We start from the raw sequence: 15,944 nt of genomic DNA on the forward strand, positions 1-15,944 counted from the left end.
GAAAAAGCTCTGAGACATTTAACAAAATTTATTTGGTCTTTCTAGAGCACCATTTTTGAATGCAGAAAGTCACATTTTCAGATTCTACTAAAGCTTTCGAAAAATCAGCATCAGTGTTGGCCATCAGCACTAAGTAAATCCCTCCACCTGTATCTAAACTTGCATGGCATCTATTTCTCTTCCACCTGCTGTGAATTCTGTGAATCTTCTGCAAAGAAGAGCTTTGAGAAGAAATGGTGTGACTGGCATATACTTTTGGATTTAAACCACTGAGTTCCTCCTGCTGTTGCTGAGTGTGTGGCTCAGCCATGCAGGCCATATGAATGTGTAAATTGGTGCTGTATTGTATGGATGCTCCCAACATAACACATGGGGACTTAGAGGGGCTACAGCAGACTGGGAAGCATAACTTGATATTAAGTCAGGAGGAAGAAAATTACTTCTGGTACATGTTGGGATAGTACATATAAAACTTAAGAAAAGGAAGCAACTTACTAGGTTTCTGTCCAAGGAGGCGCCTGATCCCTGGGGAATTTTGCATGCAGAAACAATCTGAATTTTGTGACAAAAAAAAATATGGGCAATTAACTTTATCTTTCTTTCCTGACCTTCACTTCTAGGTGGAGACATTTCCCAGTAGCTGATTTAATCAAGAGAAACTCTTGATCCCACTTACCTTTTCCACTACCTTTGGATTCTCTGTACCTTTCTGTACTTCAGCACTTCTATGTCTCTTTCTGTTCTGAGAATAACTTTGTTTTCCTACACATATTGCATCCCTTCTGTCTTCCCCCTGCTGCATCTGAATTTCGATATTCAATAGGTGGCAGAAAAAATGCATTAATCTATCTTCCTTTCTGTCAGTAACATCCCTGTCATTAAATGTTTTATTTAGTGAACTTTGTGGCACAAAACTGATGCTGATCATTGAGCATAAGAAAGATGTAAGCAGTGTTTTTTTATGTGAGCCAAGAAAGGATTCCAAATAAGTTTTTATCCAAGGTCAGATCTCTGGCAAACAGTGAGGTGCAGCTCCATGTTGAAAGCCATTTCAGATGCATGGCTGATAAATTTACAGGACTCTCAACTGAAGGTGATCATGCAGGGAAGACTTATTCTAATGAGGTTTTGTATGTGTAGCCTTGTGGAGCTGACATTCCCTAGGAAATGGCTTTATCAAGCAGCAAAAAGACTTAGTATGCTGCAGTATCAGATGTAGGGACATTTCAAGGAGATTGCTGTATACTCCAATGAACAGAAAGGAAATTTCCTTGACAGAATATAAAATACACCAACCTCTCCTTACTTTTAATGCACATTTATTACTAAATCCTATGTTTTAAATAAGATTAAGAGGCAGTTTTTTATAAGCGCAAAAGTTGGCACTAGCAATATGATCATTAAAAATACAGCTCATTATTTTGTATGGATGAACTGGGAACAGGTTTCTTAAAATCTCTTTGTGATACAAAGTTAAATAAGACAAGATCCAGCCATCATGCCAATAATCAGCTGGGTGGGGACTAGGCAGCTCCGAAGTCGTGAGATGGGTGTCCTATTACTAGGAGGGCACATTCCATCAGCTGTACTCATGGAGGCCAAAGAGGGGAGAAGTTTGGCTTCCAAATGGGCCTGACAAATTTGTGCCTAGCTGAGAAACAAATGTTAGATTTCCTGGGGAACATTGCTTGGCACTGATGTCAAAGGTTCCTTTGTGTACAGATTGATTTTGGTCCCCATAAAGGCATAAAATGCATGTCTGAAGCCAGACAAATGGTTTGCAAAATGTAATTTTGCAAACAAACTCAAAATGTTTGCTTGTGTAATGCATAAATCAGTTGGCTTAAGTAAAAATACAACTGATTTCCTCAAAAACAATCACTGATAGGTGGAAAGCCATTGACTTAACCTATGAAATCTTTTGATCAACCAATCCCACTTTTCCATTCTGAGGGGAAAGCGAGACTTTCAGAGGATGAATCATCCCACGAGACCACAACACCATGTCATGCTTGAACCATGGAAATTTGTATGTCCTGGGGAGCCAGCTCAAAGCACAGAGCATGAGGGTCAACTTAGCTGCCTGGTCACTCCACTTTGCCTTACACATGGTACTTGGTGTCTAATTACACAAACTTCACCAAGCCAGTGGGACAGCTCCTTCCCACCATTGGTTCTCTGGCTTCTCTGCTGACACTTAGAACAAATGCCCTCCTAATTGACTTGCAGCAGTTTCTTTTTTAGCTGATCTAAGCTGGGTAAAACCTCAGGTGCTCACCTAAGCAAGGGTATGAGATGGGATCTACAATATCTCAGACAAAATCCCTGGAGGCTGGAGAGCTGACCAGTTGCACTAGTTGACCTTCAAGAACTGACCAGCCTGGTGCAGTAACCCGGTCCCTGCAATGTGGCCTTTGGAAGCTTCTGAGAAGTCTACCTCACATTGTAACCACATCCTCAATACTCTGCTTTTGGGGATACTTGAAACCTGTTCTCTTTTTCTCCCCTTCTTCATTCTCCTGGCACAAGAAATCTTTCCCTGAAAGAAAAAGACTCTGCTGGCTGTTTGCTGGTTGCCCAGGGAGGCAGAACTGGGGGAGCAGGACTGTGGGAGTGTAGACACAGCAGAACTTGAAAGTCCATTTTACTGCTAGTCCAGTTTTCTCAGCTGAAAGGTGTTTTTCTTGGGGAAAATGTCATGTTTGACATTTTCTGAAAAGTTCTCCATCTGTTCAAAAGTTAAATGTTATTCTTGCAATAATTTGGTAGCCAAGCTCATTTATCAGAACAATGCAACAGTCCTAAAACAGGAAAGGATTAACTTTGTAAATAAAAATCTGCCTAGAGGCCAAGCCTTGCCTTACACTCTCCCACTAACATAAATTGATGCAGCAAACTGCATTTTCCTTTGTCTTCCCTCACACCTCGGAGTTTTCCCCCTCATCCACAGAAACTATATGCAAATCAGGTCTGTGACTTCTGGAAAAAAAACCCTGTCTTTTCTCCCCGTGTTTATAAAAAGCCTGGCACAGTGAGAACATGATCCCTGAGCAGTGTTTTGAAGTGGTTTGTGCTCTGAATGTTTGAATACTTGAATTCTGTTCCTTAGTCATAAAGAAGAGAGGCTGTGGGATATGATGTTGGAGTAATTTATCTCCAGAGAAGCCTAACTGGTATTCTACAGGAGCATAGAGGTTTATGCCAAGGCAAGGATGAACACTGTGCTCCAGAAGACTATGATGAACAAAGGACTAATGCAAACCAAAGCCTGTTTGTAGAACTTGAGCTTTTAGCAGCAGTAACTACAGCAACTAAATCAGAACTTTGTCAGATTAAAAAAGAAGGTAGTGCACTATTCCTCTGCTTGGGGGGGATAATAAAACTCTTAAATTCGATATTTCTTAATAATTTCTCTGGTAAGCACTTGTTTTCTGTATAGGTAAGATTTATATTATCAGCTAAAGTTTAAGACAGAACTGAATACAAAATCGGGACTTTTTTTGTTTCAAGATCTAATAATTCAGGTCTTTAGAAAGGGGTTGAACTATGTGAATAATTCCTGGATCAGATTCAGGAGATAAATACCAGCTTCAGTTCAAATTTTAGCTTTATCCCCATGTTCCTTCTGACCAAAACCATCCTCATACTCATCTGTATGTGCCATTTGTTTCTTCAGCTCATTAGATGAGCACTTTCATTGACAACACAAGCACAAACCTCATCTCATTTACCTGTGAGGTCCTCGTTGGGCCAGGAGCCAAGCTGGCAGGCTTTGCATGTGTATTCATCAGAGACATATTCATTTTCTTTACAAGGAGTGCAGGTCCAACAGCAACTCACTTCGCCTTTACGGATCACCTGAGACAAAAAATTGACATTTTCTTTTAGCATCATAAACACAATTGCCAATTCCATTTTTTTTTCTAATAGAAGAGTTTTTGAAATTTAATTATTCCTTTTCGTTATATGTTTTCAAAGATAAAATGTGACAAAGGTTCTTAGTTCCCCCATCATGTAGGCACCAGAAGAAAGAATCTACCAATCCCATGGAAGTATAAGTGGAGGTACAGAATGACAAGAAAAGATGTTTTTTTCCCTCTGAGAATTTGCAAAGCTCCATAGATGTCAATGCACCTACAGAAGTTAGTGCATGATAGTGAAGACGCATAATTCACTCCAGTGTGATCCATACAGAGAAACATGTGAATAGCATTATGTTCCTAAGTGTTGGTTACCCCACGACTTTTGGGTGCTTATTTTTCATCCAATAGTGAGTGATTTATTAAAAACCGATTTTTTCAGACAGCAAACTGAACATGCATTTCCAGAATTATTTAATTACTGCATTTCTAAAAAACATTTAAAGGTGAGAGTCTTATCCTTTTTCATTCTAACATCTGACCTTATTACTAATTTCATAATTTACTCTCAAATGTTATTGCATGCTTAGGATTGAAATGCAGATTTTTAAAGATCCTTATTTATCATCTTTGGGAACATTTGTGCTTCTTGTCAATATGACTTTCTTTTAAAACAAAGTATTCCCAGTTTCTCTCCTCTTCCCAAACAGTTTACAAACAAATACTCCCAATTATAGCATAAGAAATAGGTTGACTTTTTTTATCTTTTGCAATGATGAATTCAGAAAGAGTATTCAAAGCCAAATGTCTTTATCGCAATTTTAATTAAAAAACCAAACATGTAGAGGAGCATTATCAAAAAGAATGGGATTGCTCTTTGCAATGCTGCAGTGAAAAACAAATTCTATTATCTAATTTTCATCACCAATATGGGGACTTGATAAAATTCAAATTTTGTTATTTGTTTTGTTTTGTTTTGTTTCTAATTGTAGAGTATAAAAAGAAAAATAGCAACACGAAAACAGTTAAATTGATGGAAAGGCTAGAAGAGCATAAGTAATTTATTCTGCAAGAATTAAAAGTAGAGCTACTTGCTAAACAGAATATCTGTCCTCCAGAATAAATCAAATTTTGGGAATTCTTTCATTGTGAAATAAAATGAAAATTGAAAAAATGACAAATTTTTTTTTGTATTTGGGAAAATCAATTTTTAGAAAGCTTGTATTAATTTTAATGAACATATTTTGATTACCTTGACACATATAAAAATCCATAATTTTATTTTTATAAAAGAGTCAAGAAAATTAAATAGCAAAATAAAAACCCTATATTATTATCAAAACATTTAAAATTCTATATGAACAATTAATTTAACCTTTTCTATGTAATGTTCTGGTAAATTAAGATCTTCTGCGAAATACTTCAAATTTGACAAATCAATCAGGACACTGGTGCACCGATAACTTCTTACCTAGAACTACCAGGGAAGGATTATGTATCCTTCTCTAGAAATCAATATAAGTGTTCTTCAAGACTCAGAGTAAAGTCATACTTTTTTGTGTGTGTTAAATTTATTAGTCAGCAATTTATTAATCCTTTTATTTTTTATTTCCTGCATAGTTCTTTGTTGCATCACTTAACCGTAAATTAATTTTTCTGTTCCTTTTAAAAGAAATAATTTTCTTTAAAACAAATATTATTTTCCTTTCCCCTTGTCATCCCTACAATCCTTTGAACCTGTATTTATTTAAATAATCATATGTCCATGCTATTTCAAATGTACAGAGTTGGGTTGTATCTGGGTTTTATCAAATCTTGTGGATGGATTCACCAGCTCTAGCTGAATGTTGGATAGCATTGCATTCAATGCTTTAAATTCCTCCAGAATAACTCAGTCAGATGGAAATCTGCAGGAAAATCACTGCAGAGCTTGGTAGGGTGGAGGTCCCACCATCATCTGTGAAGACCATGAAGATAAAGACTGTCAAATAAACTTTGAGATTTATGATTAATGACAAAATGAGGAGCAAACAGAACATATCCAACACCAGACTTCAAGCATATATCTAATTGTGTGATGAGTTGGCTTCACAGTGAAGGATCCTTTTGAGAGAATTCTTGGGAGCATGGGCAGAAGGTGGAAGGTGACTCCATTAATGAAGACCACAAGATACTTCCCTTCAGCTGTGTTGTGACAACAGATCGTAAAGGAACTCAGAGCCACAAGGTTCTGAAGATGTTAGCTGTTTGTCCACCTCTGTTCTCCCCACGTGTGGCTGTGCCTGGAGCGAGCTAACAGACTGGGACAATAACTCAGCCCACCTGTATTTAAGGGCATTTATGTGTGAGAACACACCTGTAGAAGGTGTGTTCTCATCAAAACCAGCTGTCCTATCTGGGTGTCTTTTACAGCCAATGATGAGAAAGAATCGCTCTACACCAAGCTTGATCTCAGCTGTGTTCAAAGCCTACACAAGGGTGAGATGACTCCTCATCTGGAATAGCATATTATTCATATGTCTGACATAATTCCTTATGTTTACACTGGAGACAAATACAATCGGTCTGATGAAACTCACTTAAATGACCCTGCCAAAGACTAATTAGTGAACTAAACAGGGTGACCGTGTCCTAAAATTCTGTAAAACAGACTAAAGAGATTCACTTTGTGTTGCAGAGACTGGTCACGCTCCCACCAGCCCCTCTCTGCAGCTGCTTCCCGATTTTCAGTCATGCTGTTTTAACACATGAGAAAATTGAGCTTCCAGTGAGACTTGTCAGAAATCACACCTGATATTTTTTGTGGTTGAACATGCCCATCTCCTCATTCCACTGGCTTTTATATAAATGACTGCAAGGCAAGCTACGGACTTGCAGTATTTTAGCTGTTCTGCAGGAAGCATCATGGGATGCTGAAGGAAAATAGTATATAATTAATATATGACAGGTTCATCATACACTCCTTGTTTACTTCAGCATGGAAAGGGGGGAAGGAAAAATAAAAATCCTGGGAAACAAAGCAGCAGTAAAATAGATATGATTAAAAAAATATGTTGCTGGTATTTCCTGAAGTTTGAAGTAGTGGTAGTAGTTGATGTTCTCTGATGATACCATAGACTTAAAGTCTGATTAATAACGTTCCAGTCTGGGTGACTACATCTAGCATTGAAATAGTAGTACTTATTTTTTATAATTTACCTGCAATTGTACTGACAAGTCCCAGTCAGGGATTTGCACTCCACTGAATCAGATGCTCTAAAAATATGCAGCAAAAAGCCTCCAAACAATACCTGTTTGAAAGCATCCAGAATGTAAATTAAAAAAAAAATGTCAGCAGTCCACAGATATAGGAGTCAAGAAAATGGCAGCTTATTAAAATAGTAAGATGATTATGATAAGAGTAAAAATTAAATACATAAGTCTGTACATTTTAATTTAAGTGTGGGATACTATCTCCATATAGAAGTCAAGAAAAAACTGGCTTTCAAATTTCAAGGCTGTGCATACTGCAAGACTGAAGTAAATGAAGAAAATATTTACCTTTATCTGGCCTTTTTCACAGGGTTCACTGCAAACAGATCTGATGATATTACTTTTCTCTGACCATATTTCATCATCATCCATTTTCAGCTCACCATTGTCCCAGCTGCCAACATTGATATAATCAAAGTAGTCTTTCCCCATTTGTTTAAAATTCATGATTTCATATCTTTGGAGACAGAAAGGAGAGACATAGCTGAGTTAAGGAGAACATCATGAAATATTTCAAAATAAAGGAACACCATACAGTCAAAAATCAAGCATGTTGAAATGAAGAAAATATTTTAAGACTTATAAGTACGATACCCTTGAGTATCTCACAATAGTTTCTGTGATATCATAATCTTCCTTTTCCTTTGTATGCTAAGTTGGGGGGTTGAGGTGTTTTCTTTGTTTGCTTTTTATTAAGGTTTGCTTTGGGTTTATTTCTAGGTATTTTTTACAATTTTTTTTCTATCACCATAAAAAGTTCCCTGAACACTCTGGAGTTAAGTGACTGTGTTTCTGAGAATGACTATTTATTTAAAGAAAACAATGAAATGGGTCAAATAGAATTAAATCTGTGCAACTTCCAGCCCTGGAAACCAATTGCATATCAAGCCCCAGTTCCCTCTACAGTAGATGTTGAGTATTATAAACTTATAATGCCAATTCCTAACACTATGTCTTCCTCACTGTCTGCAGGTGTTTCTTCCCCTCCTGAGGAAAGAAGACAATAGATAAACTATCAAAATTAGGTAGAAGCAACCTCTATGTGATCAAAGGAAAGTTCCCGTGCTGTAAGACAGCAAGATGAAATTTGGTGTGGCACCCAGAGAGGAATCAGGCATCACAGAGTCCAGGAATCTTTTTTTTTTTTTTTTTTTTTTTTTTCCCCTTTCTTTCCCTTTTCTCTTCTTCAACATTGCATCAATACATTCTGGTCTTTCCCATCTATACAATCATTTTTCTGTAATTCCATGGTGATTGAAATACATTTAATTCCCTGTACAGTATGGTGTAGAAGAGAAAAAGTACTCATGACTCAGTCCTAGGCTGCTTTTAGGTCAAAGACAGAGCTCTTTAGAGTTTTTGGTTTCATGTTCCTCTTCCTCCTACTTTTCTCTTCTGTTCTCACACTGTTGCAGAAAGTCTGTGGAGCTACGTAGGACTCACTTTCTTGTACAGCTGAACACCAACCCACCTTTCTGCCATACAGGCCTGTTCTTTTAACACTTTTTTATAAGACATGTTTGAAAAGTTGGGCAGCTCCTGAAGAAATTATTCTGTGCTTTTCTTTGTCTCCTCTTTACTGGATTTTAAATTAATATGGCTAAGCAATATGAAATTTATTGATGGAAAACAAGAAAACAATGTAGAACAAGAAGGTTAAGACAATCCTGACTTTAGAAAAGCTGCCTCATAAACAAGGAGACGTCTTTTTCTTGCCAATAGGCACCAAATTAGTCCTGAAGGCAAAGCATATAGACAGGGTTGCATTAAGAGTGGTATTGTAAGAGTGAAGTTCAATGTACAAATGAGGAAAATAACCTGCTCATTAAATCAATCAATCTCTCTAGTAAGATGCCCTGCTGGGTTTAGTTGGAGTAGAGTTAATTTTCTTCTTAACAGTGTCTGGTATAGTTTTGTGTTTTGGATTTGTGCTGAAAACAGTTTATAATATAGAGATATTTTTTTTTTATTGCTGAGCAGGATTTACACAGGACCAAGGCCTTTTTGCACTGTCAAGTTGACAAGGTGGTTGGGAATGAATGGGAGGTTGAGAAAAGACTCAGCTGATCCCAAGTGACCCAAGGAGTATTCAGATCACATGACATCATACTCAATATATAAAATAGTGGGAAGGAGGAGGAAGGAGGGGATGTTTGAAGCTATGGCATTTGTCTTCCCAAGTCACCATTATGCATGATGGGACCCTGTTCTCTTAGAGATGTCTGAACACTTGCCTACCTAGGGAAAAATGAAATAATTTCTCGGTTTGCTTTGCTTTGTTTGTGTGGGTGGCTTTTGCTTTACTTGTTAAACTGTCTTTATCTCAACCCATGAATTTTCTAGCTCTTGCTCTTTCTTGCAACAGAATCTCCCTAAATCTGTTGATGCAGGACTGAGCAAGCAGCTGCAAGGTACTTGGTTTTTGACTGGGTTAAACTATGACAGATGCACAGATATCTCTCTTAAATTTTGAGGAAACACTTTTAAGATGGACAAGCAGTAGCCATAGTATATTTAACATCAGTATTTTTCCTGTGTGATGTGAAAAAAAAAAATTACAGGAAAACTGTTTTATGATATTGTCGTTCCATAGATCTCAAGATACTTTGCATCATGAAAAATTCTGTGAAAAAAGCGGTGAAACTATGGTACAGCAGGGATTCAATGTCAAAATCACACACACAGGGCAGGATCAGGACTGCAAGCAGCCTCTAAAAGGAAATGAAAGTGGAGTCTGACTGAATGGACAATGTGATATTGCACACATTATATTGTTCTTGAATCTTTACAAAGAAGAAGAAATAAGCAAACATAGAATGAAAAAATTGTTATACTTTGTCATGGTTTGACACTGGCACAATGCCAGTGCCCCCATGAAAATGCAATCTTTCAATTGAATGCTGTGAAATGTGATCGAGAACAGAGAAAAGCCGGCCCAAGCTTAATAACAAAAAAAAACTTTATTAAGCTACTACTACTATACTACTATAAAAGGAAAAATAAAGGAAAAAAACCACACACACAAAATTCAAAATGAAAACCTTCCAAAGCATTCCTCCTCTCACCACCCACCTCCAACAAACCACAGTGAGACACAACCTGGACCCCAGTCAGGTTTCCACCCTCCAGACAATTGATTCTCAGTCCATCTGCAGGGAGAGAGGAGCCCCTCTTGTACCACAGACTCCCCAAGAAACACAGCTGCCACATCCTGTGCTTCCATGTCACCACATGGCAGCGCCCGGAGAAAAAAATTTGCCAATGGTGACCCTCTCCTTTCCATGCACAGTGCTCTCACCACCAATGCATGGATGGACAGACTGCTTTTTAGGATTTTTCCTTTCAAGGATGCCCTGCCAAGAGGGGAAAAAAAAACAGTTCAGTTTTTCATTTTTGGGACCAACAGTCCCCCCATTTTCCCCTGGGGCCGAGGATCCAAGAACAGAGATCTTCTTCTCATCTTCCTCTCTGAAGACAGGGGGCACCACCACAAACCTCCTTAACTTTTCTCTGTTTGCTCCACTTCTGTCTTTTCCCAGCTGAAGCAGGTCTCTTTGGCTCACTGGCATCCTCCTAAAATACAGTCTTTCTTGGAGGAGAAGATCGGTTCAGTCTGTGGCTACCAAGAAAAAGTCCAGCCAAAAGCCACTCCATCATCTCCTCCCACTTAGAATTTCTCCTTCTAACATCCCAGGGTCCAAGGTGTCTCTCTTCCTCTCTTTCAAACCAAGGAGGAGAAAAATTTCACAAAACTTTCATTTCTCAGGAAGGGTTAAAAGTCCTGACTCCCAAAGATGGCTCGCTGCTCAGGCTCCAGCTCCCACAGCCCGGCTGGGCACCTTGTGCCCCCCCCACTCTTCTCCTTCCCCGTGGTGAACTGCTGGCAAAACCACCGCTGTCTCTTTCTCTCTCTCGAGAGAGAGACTCGGGGGAACGGAGACATCCCAGATTTCTCCATCCTTCCATCTGCAGGGGGCCCATCCCGGTTCCAGCCCCTCCACCCTTGGGCCTACCTCCGAAGGACACATGGCTTCTCCCCTCCCCCACCCAGCTCGTCGCTGGGCAGGGGAGAGTCCTGCACTGACCGCTGACCGGAACCAAAGAAAGCGAGTTCTCCTGGGAATTCTGCTTTTAACTCCTCTGTGTTCTCAGAGGCGTGTCCACCTTCAATTGGTCAATGTCCAAATTGACTTCTTCCTTCCGGAAAAATTCTTTTTTCCATGTCAAACCACGACATACTTCTAGATTTTGAAATGCTTCACTTTCCATATTGTATAAAGAAGGAAATGTCCACAACTTCAACAATGATCTCCTCAAAGTTGGAGATATGAATGCCAAACTGACAAAAAATAATTGAATCCAGATAACGCAAGCACAAACCGAAAGAAACAGACTTGTGCACATGGTTATAAACTAACTTCTTTCTGAGGTTCACAGCCATAGTAATAACTTGTTGAGGATTAATCAGACTAACCAAAAGGTTAGCACAGGAGCCACAGTAGAGCCATTATTCAACATTGTCAGACACTGTAGCACACCTATGAGTATAACTGTTAAGGCTTTCCATTTAGGGTTTTGTGGACAGACTAAGAATAAAGTACTGCCAGTGTTTGACAGGCCGCAGAACCTAAACCAGTGATCTCCCCTAGTAGTAGTTCCAAGCATGCATCACAAGGGGAATACTGGAAAGGAACCTAACAATTTTAATACAGTATTGCCTCAATAAGTCTTGTCTCTGTTCTCTGTGGAGAACAGCATTGATGGATGGGTAGAAATAGCCAGACTCAGTAAGCCCATTGCTACAGTGAAGGCTCATGAGTCACTGGTTCCCTGGAGATTCCTTGAGATAATACAGGGACAGTTTGTCACTTTAGGATAGAAGAGACCAGATGGCACAATAGCACATTTCCAGCAGTGCTCTAATCACTGTGCAAAATACTTGTTTCAAAACAGAAGTGCCGCGATGTTGCTAGGAATACATATTCTACTGGTAGAACAGTCAAACATCAGCATCTTGTTTTTTCTTGCCTGTTCTTCCCTCCTAAATTTCTTTAGCATTTTGATAGTATTTACAGATAATTGTTATCTCCCTAAGGAATCATGGAGTCAATACTCCTTTTTTTTTTTCCCATGTCTTCTGACTCACATAAAACAGGTCCTACACTAGACTGTCTGCCTGCTTAAAACTCAACATACACATAAAGGACTTTAAAATAGGGTCAGGATTCAAAGCATCTTGTAGGATTGATCATCTGTTTTATAATATCAAAAACTTTTTTCTATACATTAAAATCCTGAGCTATCTAGGTCAGAAAAGTTTTTTATGTTCTGATTTCCTGCTTAACACCACCACCACAGTACAGCTGTGAGTATTTAAATTCCTGTTTTACAAAGTAAAGATGGAGTTATCAGTGCAGTGAGTTGTTCCAGTATGACTGCACCGTCTCCAAGCTCTTGCAAGTAGGTTTGACAGTGCTTAAAAGACTATACACTACTCAAAACCTGGAAGTTAGAAATGGAGCTTCCTATAAAATCTTCTTGATTATGAAAGAGTACAATTTGACACAATGTTGTCTGATTTAAGGACATAGACTGGATTTAAGGATGTGACTATTGTTGGACAACAGGGGACAAATAACTATGATTCAAAAGAAAACAAATTCTGTAGCCACACACAGCTCATGAGTTTGAGTAGACCCAAATATCACACAAATCCAGGGATGCTGGACCTTCTTAAAGTTAGGCTATTTTGAGGTACACATTCCACATGGTGTCCCCATGCTCTTCAGGGAAATACTTATGTACAATTGTGACTGAACAAATTACTTCACATGATGTAATTTCATTGTCATCTGTCTTAGAATTTAAAACTATCCAAGATATTCCATTAAATTCCTTGCAAAAAAATGGTGTTAAATTATTCTCGTTAAGAATGGCAACATGAGGAAAAGGAAAGCAAAATATCTCTTTGCAATATTTAGATATTGTTATTGATGTTGTCAAGTCACATATTTGTTTTTGGCAGGTTACACATCACTCACTAATAGCAGTCCTTTTTATACAAGAAACCAATTGGAATGGGGTAGGATATAGTCCACTGCATCTGAGCACCTTTAAAACAAAAATGAAATCCTTTTAAAGAAGACTGAGATGTCTTAAAAAGAATTTGGCCAGAAAAATTCAGATTTAACACCTTTCTTCAAAATTCAGCTATATGTAAAAATAGAAACATCTAGCAGAAGACAGCCTTGGTCATACTAAAAAAGTTCTGGAAACAAATTTCCATCTGAAATTTTCCTAGGTTTCTGCCAGTTTGTTCCTGAGTTCTCCTACTAGCTCACAGTGCCCTTCCTTACAGTCTGAATCTGAAGAATTTGAAAATTCATGTCTCCAGAAACAGACACAGACTGCTGTGTAGGTGGCTGTCCTGCTTGCTTTTGGGGAGAATGCTAAATTTACAGGTTTGCAAAGAGAATGAAATAAAAAATCAGGTTTGAAATCACAGAAAGTTTTGGAAATGTCAAAGTATTTTGACCAATGAGTTTAAATTTTCCAACTCATTTCTATCAGGAAGTTAATAATTTCCTTTTTGTTCACATTAGTGGGAGGAGACAAAATTTAAATGAGTATATAGGATAAAAATTTTCCCTCTAATCATCTGTTTATATGGCACCACAACAAAGATGTTTAAAACCTTCCAATAATGTAAAAATAATGGATAACTCAAACAATACTGGAACAAAAGCAGTGAACAAGACAGAAAATACATTGAAATATAGGGAATAAATATACTTTGAATACTATCATATTTGCTATTCTTCCTCTGGAAATTCAGTAGGCAGAAACCCAGAAAAATTCCCACCTCAAGACTGTTTTCAATGTGCATTTCTATGGATACATGTGTCATAGAAAACTTGTCTTTTATTTCATAGATGTATGTATACATATTTATGCATGCTACCAGCAAAATAATGTTTGGTAAAACTCAATTCGTCTTAGAGCATCACAGTTTGGATTGATAGCTTAGTGTTTTAAGCAAGTGGAAATATTTCATTTGGAATATATGTAAACAGGTTTTTAATAATTCTGATAAAAAAATCCCAGCTGCAGCAGTACAATATTTCTGATATTGTTTTAGTTTTTTTAATAAAAGAACTGAGTCTGCTATGACTGTTTATAGGTCAACCAAACACATACAATTAAAAACCCAAATGAAGAAATAAGCTGTGGTGGACATCATGGTCTACAAACATAAAGGTCTGAAGACGTATTGTTTTCAATAATAATACTTTTAATTGGTAGAGATGAAAATGCAAATTAATGCAGGAAGCTTTTAGACCTGAAGGTCCACATCGCTAGCTTGAAACACCATAAAAAACACACATTAAAAAAAAAAAATATTTTTGCAAAATAAGCACAAGAATTAGGAAATGTAAAACTAGGAGTATGAGACCTTAGCTCTGTTGTTGTCTGCACATGCCTACTGCATATTGCAAGCATCTCTGCTCTTAAACAGTTTAAAAAATGTCAACATTACCTTCCTGGTGAGTCACCATTCTCATCAAACAAGATCATGTCCCCAGAGACCCCGGTAAAGTTTGTCTTCATGAGGGATTCCAGGAGTTTCCGACCATCTATGGGCTTCATGGCGTCACAGAGGCCCACGTAGCCTGGGCACAAGGAGAGCTGCATGTTGTGGAGCCCATAGGCCATGGAGTATATTGCATTGATTACAAAGCCCATCTTGGAGTCCTGAACATGCTGCGTCCTCAGAGTCATCTGGCCTGCCAGGGAACAAGCAGAAGGTTTAGTGAATAGGGCTGGGATGAACCCAGATCTTCAGACATCTGCTGGTGGCTTAATTATTAACAGTGGGGAAAGTACTTTAAATGTCTTAAATAGGTCATAAAAGATGTTTTTATTGGTACACATGCTGACAATGTTAGAATAAAAATAAAGAAATTAAAGTAGAGGTTTTCTTTAAATATTGTATTATCCAGATTATATATTTCTCTCTGCATCTCATCAGCTCACCTCACATTTGTTGCTTTTAAAGTGCCACTCTTTCATGTGTATCTTCACAGCATGCACCATGCACATTTTAACACAATATTTTAAGGAACCCAGACACTTCTCTCAACCAGCAGAAATATCGTCAAACATTCAGAAATATTAGTTGAAGTGTAAATGCTAATAAGAGGTCAATTCTCTACAAACCTTATAAAAAAGTTCCACTTCTGGAAAATCAGTGAACTCTGTTGCCCAGAGAATTTGTAAATGCCCTATCTATGGCAGTGCTCAAGGCCAGACTAGGCTGGGGCTCTGAGCAGCCTGGTTTGGTGGAAGGTGTCCTTGCTCATGGCAAAGGAATTGGAGCTACATTATCTTTAAGGTCTCTCCCAATCCAAGCCATTCTATAATTCTATGAAAACACTTTTGTTTCAGAGACATGGAGATAATCCTGTGCAAACAGACTGACCTAGGCACCACTCCTTTACCAAAAGTTCCCCCCAATAACTCTCCTACTTCTACATCTCTTGCTCCTCTCTCTTTATGAAGTGAGGATAATAATGCAATATAGATGAATACATTAAAATCTGTGAAGGGTTTGACAGTGTGGGTTAGGAAATTACTCTGTTTAGTCAGAATTGGTGAATCCTAATTTTTTTTTTGGCTTTCAAAACATTGTGTTTGCGTTTCTATTCTCTATTTATGCTTCTGTAAAATGCACAGAAAAAAAAAATTATTCAGCAGCAGCTTGAATACCTTTATTTTTTATAGCACACTGTTGTTACTAATACAGCTTTTCTCTGTTGATAGCACCAGGCAAAC

At 38.0% G+C, this 15,944-nt stretch overlaps 1 protein-coding gene across 14 annotated transcripts in view; it reads right to left on the reverse strand.

Moving 5' to 3' along the window:
* The window catches only part of GRM5 (glutamate metabotropic receptor 5), a 239,080-nt gene that overhangs the window by 36,455 nt on the left and 186,681 nt on the right, over positions 1 to 15,944 (reverse strand). For all 14 annotated transcript variants that reach the window (XM_030269036.4, XM_030269023.4, XM_030269022.4 and 11 more), the window contains 3 exons: positions 14,650 to 14,896; positions 7,401 to 7,569; positions 3,732 to 3,858 (listed from right to left, as the gene is read on the reverse strand). In XM_030269036.4, the coding sequence (XP_030124896.1) occupies positions 3,732 to 3,858; positions 7,401 to 7,569; positions 14,650 to 14,896 (543 nt within the window). The remainder of the gene's footprint in view (positions 1 to 3,731; positions 3,859 to 7,400; positions 7,570 to 14,649; positions 14,897 to 15,944) is intronic.

Source organism: Taeniopygia guttata, chromosome 1 (genome assembly GCF_048771995.1).
Source record: "Taeniopygia guttata chromosome 1, bTaeGut7.mat, whole genome shotgun sequence".
In the NCBI taxonomy this organism is placed as follows: domain Eukaryota; kingdom Metazoa; phylum Chordata; class Aves; order Passeriformes; family Estrildidae; genus Taeniopygia; species Taeniopygia guttata.